Source organism: Solea solea, chromosome 1, assembly GCF_958295425.1.
Source record: "Solea solea chromosome 1, fSolSol10.1, whole genome shotgun sequence".
Lineage (NCBI taxonomy): Eukaryota > Metazoa > Chordata > Actinopteri > Pleuronectiformes > Soleidae > Solea > Solea solea.
Window position 1 is genome coordinate 10,831,528 of NC_081134.1, and position 15,827 is coordinate 10,847,354.

General features: G+C 42.4%; 1 protein-coding gene across 8 annotated transcripts in view; it reads right to left on the reverse strand.

Moving 5' to 3' along the window:
* Positions 1-1,636: 1,636 nt before the first annotated feature.
* camsap2b (calmodulin regulated spectrin-associated protein family, member 2b) overlaps positions 1,637-15,827 on the reverse strand; it is a 30,120-nt gene continuing 15,929 nt past the window's right edge. The window contains exons 5-23 of one of the 8 annotated variants that reach the window (XM_058632893.1): positions 15,785-15,817; positions 13,858-13,999; positions 12,709-12,848; positions 11,187-11,277; positions 10,987-11,088; positions 10,395-10,464; positions 9,989-10,264; positions 9,153-9,864; positions 8,906-9,052; positions 8,581-8,812; positions 8,099-8,282; positions 7,316-8,006; positions 6,432-6,568; positions 6,142-6,356; positions 5,946-6,045; positions 5,039-5,104; positions 4,376-4,491; positions 4,143-4,261; positions 1,637-3,538 (exon numbers count right to left, since the gene is read on the reverse strand). In XM_058632893.1, the coding sequence (XP_058488876.1) occupies positions 3,239-3,538; positions 4,143-4,261; positions 4,376-4,491; positions 5,039-5,104; positions 5,946-6,045; positions 6,142-6,356; positions 6,432-6,568; positions 7,316-8,006; positions 8,099-8,282; positions 8,581-8,812; positions 8,906-9,052; positions 9,153-9,864; positions 9,989-10,264; positions 10,395-10,464; positions 10,987-11,088; positions 11,187-11,277; positions 12,709-12,848; positions 13,858-13,999; positions 15,785-15,817 (3,873 nt within the window). In that variant the 3' untranslated portion in view covers positions 1,637-3,238. Of the gene's footprint in view, positions 3,539-4,142; positions 4,262-4,375; positions 4,492-5,038; positions 5,105-5,945; positions 6,046-6,141; positions 6,357-6,431; positions 6,569-7,315; positions 8,007-8,098; positions 8,289-8,580; positions 8,813-8,905; positions 9,053-9,152; positions 9,865-9,988; positions 10,265-10,394; positions 10,468-10,986; positions 11,089-11,186; positions 11,278-12,708; positions 12,849-13,857; positions 14,000-15,784; positions 15,818-15,827 lie in introns of all 8 variants that reach the window. The other 7 variants (XM_058632873.1, XM_058632884.1, XM_058632864.1 and 4 more) reach the window with 7 other exon arrangements.

Here is a 15,827-nt window from a genome sequence, read left to right on the forward strand (position 1 = left end):
TTTTCTAAGCTTTTGACCCTTCACGCCCTTACTTGTTAGCTGTCATTGATGGATTATTGAGGACCTGTCGTCACCTGTTTCACCTGCAAATCATTTCAACAAGACACACGCACATATGTTTTCGCAACATTTGAAGTGCAGACCCTCATAGACATAATGCATTCCCTAGCCCCTTACCCGAACCTTAACCATAACCTTAACTAAATGCCTGACTGTAACCCTTACCCTAAAACCAGGACCTCACCCATAAAAGCCCTTTAAAGATTTGAGGATCAGCTAAAATGTCCTCACCTTCCAAAAATGTCTTCCCTCCCTATAATTTATACACTTGTTGGTCCTTGCACAAGCCACAAATACAAGAAAACACACACACACACACACACACACACACACACTCTGTCAAAGTAGAATTCCATTGAGACAAAAACATTGTAAAACCGCCACAGAAGAGACTTTAAACATCCACAAAGACAATAAGCATCCACATGGGACTTTTTTTGTTGCCTTAGTTAGTCGCTGTGTCTTGCTGTTATGTCAGAAGACAATGGAACCTTCTGCATGCCCCACCATGTTATTCACATATCCATGCGTATAAGTGAAGTTGTTTAAGTCCCTCTCTCTTGCTGTATGTTGCTCTAAGACAGTGCTTCCAACACACAGCATGGCTCACTGTTTATGGTGCGTTTGTGACACAGGTCTCTGTAGGCAAATAAACAGAAATTCTAGTAAATTGGCAAAATGAAAGGAGTCAATTAGCTTTTATAGCAGGTTTAACAAGTGTCTTCATTGTACAATATTGAGCTAAAAAGGTGTGCAAAAATGTACATATGCTGTTGCTGCTCTATGTGCATACAGTGTGTCGCCTTCATCGGGACATGCAGTGACGTGACAGGTGCCCTCTTTAACCCTGCATATTACTGGCCATATTACACCAAGGTCTGACTTTATGCAAGAATAGTTTGTAGTGATATTTCTCGGAAAATCCAATTACCAAGTCCAGCTTTCTTAAGGGCAGAAATCGAGACTGTCCATTTAAAAACTTTACCCTTAAACCTCACTAAAACAGACTACCACATAACCAATCAGGTTCAATCACAAAAACACAACACCAAAGGCAAATCCTGCATGATAATGTCATCCTGATTTTCTATCATGTGGCTTTGCAGTTTTAATCTATTCTGACCTGTCAATATCTGCCTCGTAAAGAGATCCAACCTTTGTTACTAAAAATTTCTTCTGTGGTTTGAATTAAGTGTTCAGAGTCATACATTGTACAGATTGTTACATTCTTGAGGTAAAATGTGTTATAGAACATATATATCAATATGTTTATATATATATATATATATATATATATATATACATATATATATATATATATATATATATACATATATATATATATATATATATATATATATACATATATACATATATATATGTGGACAGGTCGCCATTCTCACACTCACACGTCACGTACGGTCAATTTAGAGTGTCCAATTTGCCTAATGTCCAAAAAAACCCACACTCACACGGGGAGAACATACAAACTCCATGCACAAGGTCCTTGTTCTGACAAAAAATAAGAACGAGAGCAGATGAATAAGTTGAGAAATATGTACTGAGACACCATGAGGACTGTTGATAGCTGGCATTTTAATAAAGCTCAAAGTAATAAAAAAAAAACAATTCCATATTTAGTTAACTGAAAAGAAAATAAACTCAGAGTTGGAAAAGAAAATAATGATTTTTTTTAAAAGTATACTACTAGATTTCATACATACAACACCGCAACAAAGCCTCATGAAGACTTTATAGACCCTCACACTTCTCTCACCGCACATCCTTTCTCTGCTTCATCAGCACACACCTCCAACAGATTGTTACAAAAAATACTTCTTTATGCCAAAATATATCTGTACAATGTCAACCAATGTCGAATGACAACAAATGCAACAGTAATGTCAAAAGTAAAGTAAACAAGCATGACAGTCGTAATCTTTGACCAGACTTGACAGTAGACAAGGTCTTGAAGTGCTATCCTAGGGTGGATCTGTTTATTTACAACTGTGGATAACGCTGAGGGGAATCAAGATCACACACTTCAGACAATCCACATTAAAGTGACAGTTTTGAATGTATAGCATTTCAAACCAGCTGCAACATGGCCAGTGCTGGTTATTTTAAATGACTCTTAGATCATTGCACAGACTGATGACACAGTGTGGGCATTTCCATCTATTCTAATACTGATGATAGTCTTATGAGTGTTACTGCGGAGTGATCACACTTTTTTTTTTTTTGTCATTTGCAGCACAACAAAAGGCCACAAATGACAACGACATACTGACACACGTACATGATAACTTATGAAAGACACACAAAAGCAACTACAAGCGGACTTCGTTTGTTTGAGTGTAACCAGTATTATGTACAAACCCATTTAACTTATTTAGTATATTATGTTTCTGCAAATAAAATCTGAAACACCTTTTTTAAAAAATATCTTCAATAATAAATTAAGAGCTTTCGTGATGGTTCTCCATTCGCTCAGTAATCTCATCACAACTGAGGTATTTTCCTCACTCTTCATGGCACTTCACTTGACACACACACATACACCAAATTGACGTGTTTAATAATTTTTTCCGTCACATGTAAAAAAAAAAGAAAAGAAAAGGAAAACAAACACGTGCCTGTGCAGCAGCAAAACGCTTATTTAAAAAAATGCTGCCTCTACCTGATTGTAGATCAGACAAACCACCCTTTAAATGTACACACACACAGCCTTTCCTGTACCACAACAGACTTTTTCAACAGGCGCTGACAAAATGCCACCAACACACACGTCCATTATGACAAAAAGCAAGCATAAGGCCACACATGATCAACGTACAGAAACCAAACTGCCTCTTAGAGGGGCGTGACATTCAGTGCTTCAGTGGTTCAACTAGGTAAGGCATCGGTCCGCCTATTATTTTCTTCTCTTTTTTTTGGCACACAAGAACATTGATACACATGCTGACACATACGAACATGTGCTCCGCTCAGAGTAGTCCAGAGTGTCAACAGTCAGTTCTGTATTGTAACAACAGACTCTGAGAAGCTCCCTTGCGTTCTACATTCCAGTTGTGATTTATAATAAAGAGGAACCACGTGTGTCCCTTTGACGAAATCAAAAAAATCCACAAATTTGTCCTTGTTCCTTTTTAAAATAGCATGTATAAACCATCTGGGTTTATTTGGGGTGCAGTTTTTTGGCTGTTCCCTGCTTCTTGCCATGCCACAGATGGCTTGTGATGGTGATGGCATCCACACTGGCGGACATGGTTTTGGCAGGGATCCGGCTGAACTGCTTCCTGTCTGAGTTGTACTTGTAGAGGCCTTCGATCATCTTGGTCGTGATGGTCTTGGGCCCGATGCCTGCTAGCCTGGTGATCTCTTCGGTCTCGGGGCAGTAGGTGTACACAGACCTGAACTGGCATCCAGCGTCACGGAACAACACCAGGAAGTTGTTGATCTCGGATTTCTCCATTTCCTGCAGAAGGTCGTAAAAGGTCATCGTTATGATGTGTTTTCTTACAGCATGAATACATAAACTTAGACTTACATCCATACTGCTCTGTTTTCATTTAAAAAACACATACATTCCCATCTGGATACGTCTGACAGCCCAAAAAGTTTATAAACGCTGCAGCCTCTGATTTCATTGGCTGCATTATAGCAGTCATTTTCTTTCGAAACGTGACACAGTTACCTGCCCCCACTTCATGATTGGTTGTTATCAGCTGTACCTCAAAACTATCAGCTGTAAATTTTTCCTTTCAGTTTCACCTAGTCATAGTCATGATTACAAAAATCCTGACAACGCACCTGAATGGTCACCTGATTAAAGCAGTTTGGTCCATAAAATATCAGAAAACCTTAAAAAATGTTGATCGGTGAGCGTCAAACTTAGGAAATAATGATGTTCTCAAATGAGTAATCGATTAATCGATTAATTGTTTCAGCTCTATGCGTGATATACATTTTTAGCCGTACGTGTGTGGATGCAGATCACTTCTGAAATTGTCATTTTTATCTGAAAATGGAACAGTGTGGTAGTATGGATGCAGCCTTATACATGAGCATGATAAACATACATCAAGTATCTTGTTTTTCTGCCCCTCGTTGACTTTGCCAGCCAGGCAGCAGTGAGCCAGAGCGTTCTGGATGATGTGCTTGTTGGACTTGGCACTGGGCTCCTTGTATAGTTTGGGTCCTGGAGGAAGGAGGGAGAAAAAGTGCATACGTGAGACTGCAACAACAAAGATGTCATGCTGCTACTTTACGTTAATGTAAATGGATATAAACTAAGCAAGCAGGGGTCTTTTACCTGTGTACTCAGTGTTGGAGGGAGTAGAGGAGGTGGTTGAATCATTTTCCCAGTCCTTCTCTCCATTGCGACTATCACCAGAAGGACAAGGAGAAAAACCCTCCGCAGAGTCCGGCCTGGAGACGATCACACGCGACAAATGACACACACAAACACACAAACATACACAGTACACACACAAAGATTCCACCAACAGACATGCACACACACACACAGGGCAAAACAAGGTCAAACAGTGTGACACAATTCTCCTGCCTGTTGTCTTACATTACATCATTCAAAGACACAAAGCTGTGAGACAGAAAAGTCATGTTCAGCCAAGCAAAGCAAAGTCTCTGCGCTGTCTTTATGAGCTCAAGTGCAACAGCAAACAGCAGCGGTAAAGCACAGAGCAGGCAGCTTACAGAAGAGAGCAAACAAGAGTCAACAGGGCAATATTGCAAAAGACACTAGTGCACTTTAATACAGGAGCAAGGCTACAATGATACAATGGTTATGTTAAACTATTTTTTACTGTTGACAGATCTGTCTGCTTATGTGAGTCCGTGTTGAAAGATTGACTAATGAAATGTGGACTAAACCAAAATCACATGGAGCCACACCTACAGTAGTTAAGTACATTTATCATCTGTGGAGACACTTCCTGTTCACGGCATTACTGACCTTCCCTTTCTTTCTTTGGGGGAGCTTAGAAAGAATGGGGTATGTGCAGAGGCTAATTTATTGCCTCTGACGGATCCATGCAAAGGTGATGACAAAAGAGAGAGGGAGGGATAAAAGAGAGTCAACATACAGAGTGTGAGCTTTAGCGGAGTCAAATCACAGGAAGAAATCACGAGAAACAGCACAACACTACATTCGTTTGGGATTTAATATTGAAAGGAGCTAAAGGCAACAAGAAGCGGAGGTCGTAAGTTTAAACGTCAAAGTGCATGCAGCAATTTCAACGCACAAAGACACAATTGGAAACTGTGAATCTTAAAAACAACAGGTCCGTTTCCAGCTAAAAACAGCTGTTATAGCTTTAAACTTATATTAACTTATGCTTTCACTTCATTTGATGATTCGATGGCCTTTGGAAATGAGGTCAGGCTCCTCTCGGTGGCACTAGTATCTCAAGTAAAAGAATCTATTACACCAGCTTTTGGGTCGCAAACACATTTGTACAATGTTTCACCGAGGATTTTAAGTGTATGCGTTTTAAATAACACGCATTAAAAAAAAAGATGTTTGCAAATGCTTATGCCCATTAAACTTAATGTTAAAGAAATGGCAGCAAAACAGATGCACACAAATTTGCAACTGTCATGATTTATATTGTGAACTGAGTCACGACTTCATTACAACTTACTTACTATTACTATTGTTCAAAGACCAGAGAGGGGTTTCTATGAATCTAGACTTAGATATTCTGTGTCTGTGGAAAGTTTCATTTTTTACTAAGAAGCAAAGAGAAGACATCTAACATTCATCTTCTTAGATGAGATTTCAGTGTTATCGCGATTTAGTTTGACACAAATAAATGTCATCATTCAAAGCTTCTGGCGACACTCGTGTCTTGGAGTCTCACCTGTTGTTCTTCCTGTTATCTGTCTGATCTCTGTCGTTGTCAGCGAGGTTGAGAGACGCCAAAGAAACGCTTGACACGGAGAAGCCTCGAGGTCGCACGCCTGTAACACAGTCGTTGACATATCGGTAAATGTGTGTACTACGAAGGGCTGCGCTTGTGTGTGTGTGTGTGTGTCTGTAGTTTGTGCGTTGCTCACCTGTTGCTCTCACTGGAGGGTTTGACAACTCCATGACGTCCCTGTGGATGGACTTGGGACGTGGCTTCTTCTTGAGACTTCCAGATCGAGGCTTGATGACTTGATCCATGTCCTCCATCAGTTTGAGCTGCCTTCTCCTCAGATACTCATGCTTGATGTAATCCCTCCTGTCTTTCTCGTCATCCTTCTTCTGCTGCTCCTCCTCTGCTTTCAGCCTGAAAGTACAATGATTATGTAATCAGCCATTTCACAGATTAGAGAAAAATAAAAGCACATTGAGTACGACATACCGTGCAGCTTCTCTCTTCTCCTCCTGGTCCAGCTCCTGCTGTTGCTTCTTCTCCTGAGCCTCCTTCTCCCTCCTCAGCCTCTTCTCCAGCAACGCTGCTTTCTTTGCTGCCATGTCCTCTTCCCCTTTCACGTCATCCTGGTGTTTTAAACAGTTCGCGTGAAAAAAAGGTTCTTCGATCAGAAACCAAAATGTCTGACTGAGACGACAGTTAATCGAACAGTTTTTACAGGAACGATTATTATAAACACATTATAAACCTCCGGCCGTGTCGTTTACATTATAAATGAGGAGTTAAATTTGTGCAGATCACTTGTGGTTATAGATTCATTCCAGTGAGTGTGTGAAATGTGGAGACAATCTTCGTTGAATTGATGTTTCTCAAAACAGCTTTTCCTACTGTGGAGTAAAAATGTCTGTTGTGAAAAGTGTCAAAGCAACCAGGGCTCCAATTAAAAGGAATAAAAAAGTTATGAAAAAACTATATATCAGATTTCAGCAAATGAAATGTGAATAGTTTCTGGATGTTTTGCTCCACTATTACAGCAAACTGTCAATATCATAGCTTTGTGGACAAATATATTCGAGGACATTGTCATTCTGTGGTTTGGGAAGAATTGAAAGCTGCAGCTCTAAAAGTAACTTTTCAATAATTTGGGAACTACGCTACGACCGGCAGACAGCTGGAATAGGATAGCACAAAGACTGTAAACCTAGTAACCCATATTTCATACATGGCACCAAACAGCAGCTTAATTTCACCGTTGGATAAAAGGCAAATGTTTTTAATGTACGTTCATCTCAATCTACAGGTGAAAAGAGAAAGCGCTTAACATCTAATGTATGTGTATATGTGCGTATGTTATGTTTAATTCTGCAGCTCGCCTTGAAGAAGAATCCACAGCACATCTTTTGATCGTCACCATAGCTGTCCCCTCCAGTATCTCCCTCTCCTGTCATCTCGTGGTCTCCAGGGGGATTGAGTCCAGACAAAGGCACCTCCACCAGGTCTCTCCTGTCCTGAGTGTCTCCTTCGACCCGCCTGCCTGCGTCCCCTTGGGCCTCGGTCACCGGCTGCTGCAACACCTCTGATGTTGTCTTCAACTGCTTGACCTCCCCCTTTGACTGAGCCGGCTCAGCCCCTTCCCTCTCTTTGGCAGTGTCTTTTTTAGGAGGTAGAGGAGCGCCAGCACTCTTCTTCACCGTTGTCTCTTCTTCATCTTTAGTGTTTTCTTTGTTGACCATGGCCTCTTGGCTCATGCTCTCCCTGGATCCCACCTCGTTGCCAAAGTAGGCGAAAGAGCTGATCTGGCTTTGGCTGGAAGTGAAACGCCTCAGCCTGGGAAGGCTGTCCACTGAAGTGGGCATGTTGAGCATTCGGTTCAAGGGGGTGACTTTCAGGTCATTTGGTCGTGGAGTCCGAGGTGTTCTGGCATGGAAGGAGGCCGGTCGCCGCTTGATGCCAGCAGGGGAGCGGTTGGGAGCGCGTGGAGAGCCAGAAGAAGACATGTTGGGAGACAAAGACCCAACTGAGCCTCGGCCTGTCACGCTGCTGCTCCGCAACTCACGGAGCTGCCTGCGAGGGGGGGAAAAAAAACGAAACACCCATGGAATCAAAGAGTGTACAAGTTGAATGCTTTTCCAATCACATTGGATGTTATGCGATACCTGTGCGGCGATGGAGCAGGAGGAGGAATGACCCAGGCTTGTTGTTGCTGGTCTCTCATGGCCATGATCTTCTCCTGCTGCTGACCCAAACGCTGCATCTCTGTCTGCAGGAAGCCCAGCGACGTGTTCAGCCTCTCAATGGAGCGCGTGTATTCTGAAAGGTCGATTTCTCCTGGAGTCACACCTGGATCTCCACATTAAACACACACAGTGGATCGCTCAGTCATGTCTAAAAGCGCTGTAGACAAATATATGTTGTCCTTACTGTTACAATAAACTACAATAAACACATAGCTGACTGATTAAATGCTCCATATGTTTCTATTGGCTGAGTTGCTTGACACACAAAAAGCGAAATACTAGAATTTTATTGACTATTTTAGGCCAGAAGTTCTTTTTCATTATTGGATTTCCAGTTCAAGAAAACAAGCAATTTCAAGACTTTGAAAAATAATGACGAGTTAGTGAGCCGGGTTACTCACCTCCACCATCTTCACAGGGGGATTTGGGAGCTGCTCCATCTGGTTTGCACCTCTCGGCGCGATCCATGCTGCCCTGGCTGGTGTCTTTCATGGCTGTTATCGGCTCGGGGGAAGGTGTCTCTGCTCCGCCTGAGCTGGGACTGTGCGGGGCCGTGACTCCTTTCCTTCTCACAACATTTAGAAAGGCTGTTCTGCCCATCCTCTGGCGATGGCGAGTAAAAGCTGCTTCCACCTGGAAAATGCAAAAACACCCACATGGTGTGTGTACATCTACAATCTATTTGAAGATACATTACTCTCTCTCTGTTTTTTTTTTTTTTTTTACCTTTTTCTTCTGCGCTTCAATGGCTCTGCGTTTCTCTTCCAGCTTCATCCTCAGTTGGATCATCTCTGAGGCTATGAGGTGAGACGGGTCTCTGGGGGAAGGTGTTACAGGAGAAGGGGATATGATTGGCAGAGGAGGTGTAGAGATCTACAAGAAAACACAACGATCATATTTATTAATTCATCAAATCACTTCAGTTGACACTTCTGCTCCGACAAGAACAAATGACACAGACGACGTCACAAACCTGAGCAGAAGTATTTTTTGTTGGGTGTGCATATGGTAAATTGAGATCTGTGCTCTCTGGTGTTGTTCCTCCACTACTCCTGCCCTCCAGCTTCCTGAATTTCTGCTCTGCAAAGCTCGTCATCCGCACCATGCCTCTTCCAGAGCCACCAGAGGATGAGGTGGGGCTGATGGTGTGAGATCTGAGGAGTGTGGGTGCTGGGCTGGGGCAGGGTTGACTCCTGTCTCCTCCATCTCCCTTCTCGTCCCCCCCAGGATTAGTGTCACCAACCCCTTGGCACCCTCCTTCTCTGTTTCTTGCCATCTCTGTCCGCTCGGGCAGAGGACACGACCTGGTCATGGTCTCACAGTCTGGGTCTATATCTGAATAGTCTCTCAGTGAGGAGGAGTCCTCATCCAAGCTCTGGATGTCCTCTGTCCTCACATGGATGCCTGTGTCGACTTCATCGGTGGACAACGAGTTGGGCTCATGGTCGTTCAGTCGAGCCTTAGCCGAACTCAGGTCGTCTCCAGGACCTTGGGCCCCTGGTGGATCAGGAGGCTCTGCACCGTGGAGGAAGAAACCATTGTCTCCTTCCCCCACACCCAGGAGAGCATGAGGCCTTTCAGAGTCATGGATAATCTTCAAGGCCTCCTCAATGCTCGGAGGTGTTGAAGGGCTGATGCTACCATGGTTGCCATGGTTACTGTCTGAGAGGACTCCATTAGAGTACCTAGGGACAGAAAAAGGTAAATAACACATTTCACTTTACATAAATACCAAAATCCTGTCTATTTGTATTTGACTACTAAGCGAGCAGAGAACTCTAATGTTTAATATGACAGATCATCCTCTACCTGCTTTGGTTCTTGACTGAGAACGTGTTGCTCCGCCCCACAGGTTTGTGGGAGGTGAAGTCCTCATCCTCCTCCGGTATGTGTTTGCTTTGACCATTGACGGGCGTGAGGGAGAGGTGGCGTTTCATGCCTCCTCTGGATGCATAGTGAACTTTGAACCCAAGACCATCACTGGAGGCTGAGCGGGTCATCCCTCCGAGGGAGGAGGCTTCACAGGGCGGCACCGCTGGGTCTTTGTCCAAAGGAATCTCAAAGGAGATTCCACGAGAGGAGGAACTGGCGGAGGTAAAAAAAAAAAAAAAAAAAGTGCTGTTGCATTTAAAAAAATGAAACAACTGAACACTTATCCTATGTATGTCAAAGAGGAAAATTCTCTTCTAGCACTGATGGATTTTTATGCACTCACCGTTTTTCTTTGGGCCAGGTCCCGACACAGCCGTCCACGTATGACATGGAGGTAGATCTCTTCATTGTACCTGCTTCAGAGACACAGCAGGCATTATTACACAGCTAATATCCCGTCCACATTTCCTCTCACCTTCTGGCTACTTATCCTGGGTTGTTGTTTGAACAAGTTTGACTGTTTAATTAATGGTAGACGTTTTAAACTAAATGGATAAAATGAAATTGGGTGGCTACTGCACGGCTGTAAACGTCCACTAGAGGGCATCTGGTTTCAAAACATAACACATCCACACCTTTTTCCACTGGTCTGTGTAAATGCAGCAGTTAAGTGCATACAATGGTGAGATGGAACCTTCCACTAGACACAAAACTAAACATATGAAATTTGCATGCACATTAAGCCTAGAGTCCCTTACAATAGTGATGATTAAATTTAAAAAAACAAAATGTATTTATTGATGACCACTGAGTAGCACTGTGGAGTTTCTTTTAAGCCCTTTGAGGCAAATTGTGTTGTTGGGCTATATAAAAAAAATTGAAATTGAATTGAATAGTCAACAGTAACAAAAATGTATATAAACGTTATTATTTACCCTCAGCAGAGATGCTCTCTGGGCTGTCAGGTCTGTCTGCATAGCTCTGTTTGACTGGACTGGATGCAGGGGCCATGTTTCTGGAGGACACTGGCTCACAGGCTACAGAAAATATGGAAAACTGTAAGTCATAACCTCAATTTTAAGCTGCAATACTTAACAGAAAATGCATGCAAGTCATTTGTGTAGTTGTACTGTACCGTTTGGGTTGAAGACTCTTGGCTCTACAAATGAAGGTTTAACCACTTCAAACCACCAGAAAAGCTCAGCCATGAAAACCAGATAGTTACTCTGCAAAAAGACCACACACACACAAACGCGTGCAAGTACACACAGCTGTTTATTAAAGCCATTAGCACAATCTTCAATTCATCAATCACTAATCTTTAATCTTCTTTAAATCACTGCTTCGTCTCCCCTTCTGTTTCCATAACGATTGAAAATAGGCTTAAACCGTAATTTGACATATCAGTGCGGTCATGGCCTAACAACTGTTGCTAGGTAACAGACTCAGGTGTGTGGAGTGCAGCTGATTGTCAGCACATCGTTCATTGTCTGACATGGTTAGATGTCAAACCCATACATTTCAGGAGAGCCGCCAAAACAGCACCTGAAGTTAAGTCTAAATGCGTCATCTATACTCAGAACGAAGCACAGCGCTGTGAAAGATGCATTGAGTGTACGTATGATATAAATAAGATTGATATGTATCTGCGATTTCATATAGAGGAACCACACTGACCAGTCATTATCATTCTGGTATGGATACAAGCAGATAAAACCAAGAACAGCATGGGATTTCTATTCATATGAACTGCTTCACACACATAAACACACACACACACTAATTAAGATTCAGTAAGGAGTAAGTTAGAATGGGCAACATGCCACAGCCGTCTTTTCATGACCAGTTCTCTCTTTTAACGTCCCTCCTTCTACTTTGTGTATTATTGAATCACTGTATAATCAATACACACATACACAATAAACAATGTTAATGTGAAATGAAGAGAGAGAGAGATTGTGTTCTTAGAAAGGTAACTCCCAGTCAGCTTGGACTGTGACTTGAATCCAAATGGTTCTGCCCACACTCTCTTTCCCTCCACTGACTCTGCAGCTTCTACAGTCAGGAAGACGCAGAGATGCTCAAAATGCTGCACAGTAAGGGTTTTATTAATCCAAACACGTGTTTGTGTGTGTGTGTGTGTGTGTGTGTGTAAAATGGGGAGATCTCTGCCTGAGGACTGAGTGAATCAGCAGTCGTGTTGACCCAATGTGACCCAATCACATGTGGGCAGAGTTTTTGTGTGTCTGTTTGCATGTCAAACTCGATGGATTAAGGCTATGTTCGTTCTACTGTAGCGTTAATGTCAGAAAGGCTCCTCAGGACGTACCAAATACAAGTACACACACACTCACTGACATATTTATTTAATTTGGCAGTGAAGAAATCATCACTGTATCAAAAGGAGCTTTATACATCCAAAGCTACACACGCAACTGCAATCCCAGTCACAACCAAGCCTGCCCCACACACACACATTCATTATTAAACTTTTCCTAGCATGACTCATTTTTGCCATATTCCTTCTTCTTCTTCTTCTAAAAAAAACCCCAAACTTTCTTTGGACTCTTTCTTCAAATTTCACATCACAGACTGAGCCCTTTCCACACCCTCCACATGCATTTATATTACTATTTTGAAATCGGGTATCTCCCTACCTTTATGGATGCGTGTGCATAGAGCATGTCCTCCAGGCTGAAGTGGCAGCAGTGGCTGAGGTTGTTCTTGCAGAACTCTTGCACGAGCTGGAGGTTGTACAGACTGTCGGCTAGTGACATGGTCTCTTTGAGACAGATGTCTACTCGGCCAGGGGAGGGGCACACACACACACACACACACACAAGGGCGGGTTGAGAGAAAAGGCCAGACAGGAAGACAAGGGAAGATAAGGCAGCGTTTATGTTTAAAAAAAGAATGGAGGACAAATAATGACTAATTTTTCCCACAAGAACTGGAGCAAAATGTGCTGTAGCTAATTTGAATCACACACAATCCTTGTAGCAGCTCATGAAGTAAACTTTCAAACTGACTTCCTTCTGAATGAATCATCAGGATTTTTATCTCCTGACGTTACTGCAAGGGCGCTCCGTGCATGTGTAGGACGTCTGACAAGTGGGGACAGATAAGGCCCAGGAAACTCAACATAACTGCGCTTTACATTACTGTACATCATCATTGTTTTTTTGGATTGAAAAGAACTGCCAGCAGGCGCTCAAAATGCACTTCAACCCACTTCCACATCTGGCCCACACGTGTACGAACTGCCTGTGAACTATAGTCACTCCCAAGAGCCTCAGAGCACCACTGCGAGGATTGTTTATGATTGAAAATAGCAGGCAGTTACTCCTCTAACGGTTCTCCGTCACTGGCCGTGCTGGTGACCAATCGCACAACCCAAGCCGGCAGCATTTTTAGAAAGACGGGTGCAGAGATGAGAAGAGACGAGTCTTTGTCTCTGTGTGACTCCTTCTCCAACTCTTTGTCTGTCCTCTTTATTCTTTGACTCCTCTACTTTACAGTAAATACAGAAAGCTGGGTTTATCGCTTGATTGTGTTCAAGATTAGTTTCATTATGCCAACGACTGTCTCCAAACATAAAGACAGCATAAAGCTGCACATGACGCAGCCAGACAAAGGGAAAGGATAATAAATACACTCTTTGTTTTCAGCACACGGCTCAAATGTATGGCCACAGTTACAGCAGCAGTGAGAGCAGAAGACAGCATCCTTTGTGCTGAGACTGAAAACCACTGCAGTTAGCTCACTGCAAGTGGGCGTGGGTAGTGAATAAAAGAGGGCGTGGTTACCTTCCAGTCTGATTGCCTGTGGGCAGTAGAAGTGCAATAAGGCGGTCAGGGCACAGCCATCCGTGTTGTCCTTTAGCAGGTTATCCACCAGGGGGAGTGACGGAGCACTCCGATGCTGGGCAAACTCCCTCCTGTAGCGGGCCTGAAATGAAACCATGGCAACAGCACAGACATCACCCATGTGTGTTGTCAGGGCAGATATCCACAGCTGGATCTCTGATTGTTGGTTAAAACATCTGCAGACTCGATCACACACACACACTCTCTCTCTCTCTCTCTCTCTCTCACACACACACACACACAACACACACAGAACAAAACAAAGGTGGGAGTTCAGGGATTCAGGCTCAACTCAAATAATGCAGACTAGATTAACCATGCAAAAAGATTAGATTAGACATAACATGTCAATCATCTCAAATATAAGTAAAAAAAAATAATAATGCACATTTCACCTTTTTTGACTCTGGGGTGTGGTTAGTTTTCTACATGGAGGCACAAAAGGCATGCTGGGAAATTAATGGTTTGAACTATCATACATTCAGATTCACTTTAAACCTCCATTGTGGTGCTGTAGCCCACACTGAGATGTATTGTTTAATAATAATGTGTCTTTTTGTGTGCATTAAAACCACCGAGACAACACAATAGGCTGCGTGTCCTACGGACGTCAGTGACCCCAGTTTACGCATAAACACACATGAGTGGCTTCACATCCACATCTCTTTACAACACACATCATAATAAAAGCCTCAGTCACATCAGCTGAGGGACTAAATGTTGTCTTTTTGGCTTGTTTTGCTTTTACAAAGACACTATAGGACATCCGACACTGTCTAAAGGTGTAAGAAAATACTGATACACTAAAATATCTTGATACTTCATGGCCTAATATTTTGTCGGTTGTTTGAAGTGCTGTGTATCCATACAGAAATATTCATGACAGTGGATTTATGTTACATTTAAGCCTCTTTAAGCCTCAGGATTTCGGTTATTTGACTCTCCCCTCCCTTCCACAACTCCGGCGTTAAACACAAATTGCAGTACATCGCCTCGCTTATCCTATGTGTATCCTAACAATCACAGTATCAGAGGTGGAGAGTAACGATTTACATTTACTCTCGTTACTGTAATGGAGTAGTTTTTTTTAAAAGTAAAAAAAGTACTTTTACGGAAGTAGGTTTTTTGGAGGTACTGTACTTCACTACGTTTTAAATGGCATCCGTTACTGAGTAAAGAAATATTGGCCTGAATTAAAATAAATAAATACATTTAAAAATAATCACTCACTGTAAACTTTGGCAGTGAATGATGAGGACAGGTGGTCCCTGAGTGAGTGAGAAAGTTAAAGCATTTGTGACCTTTGACCCATTCTGTCTGATACGTTACGTATATTTACGTTTATTTTGTGAGCAATTTAATTTGCAATTAATTAGTACTTTTTTACTTCAGTACATTTTTAGACTAGTACTTTTACTTGAGTAGAATATTTCAGAACTATTTCCACCTCTGCTAATACAGTACACTGTTTATTGTATCATATATTGTATATTAGTCGCCCCTGGATCGAAATATATACAGTATATCGCTATATTCTTATATACACAGCACACAGCTAATGCAAACAACATAAATGATGAATCAAACAAGAACATATAGTATGTAGCGACACAGACTGTGTCATTAGATTCAAAATCTGCTGTTGATATGATCACAACTAGGAATCACAGGATTGTGGGGGCAGACGGTGAGGTAGGATCGGGCAAGGGCGTCTGAGCGGTGTAGGACGGGGACGGGGGGAGCTCAGGGCTACATGCAGTAACAAACAAAAGAACTTGGGTAGGATTGCATCATTGCAGGGGATTTCGATTAAATTATAGGTGGTGATGGCTGGTAAAGAGGAGTTCTTCAGCATGGATGGACTTACAGGTACTAATCTCCAGTACCATTTGCTGGGAGACTTGATGGTG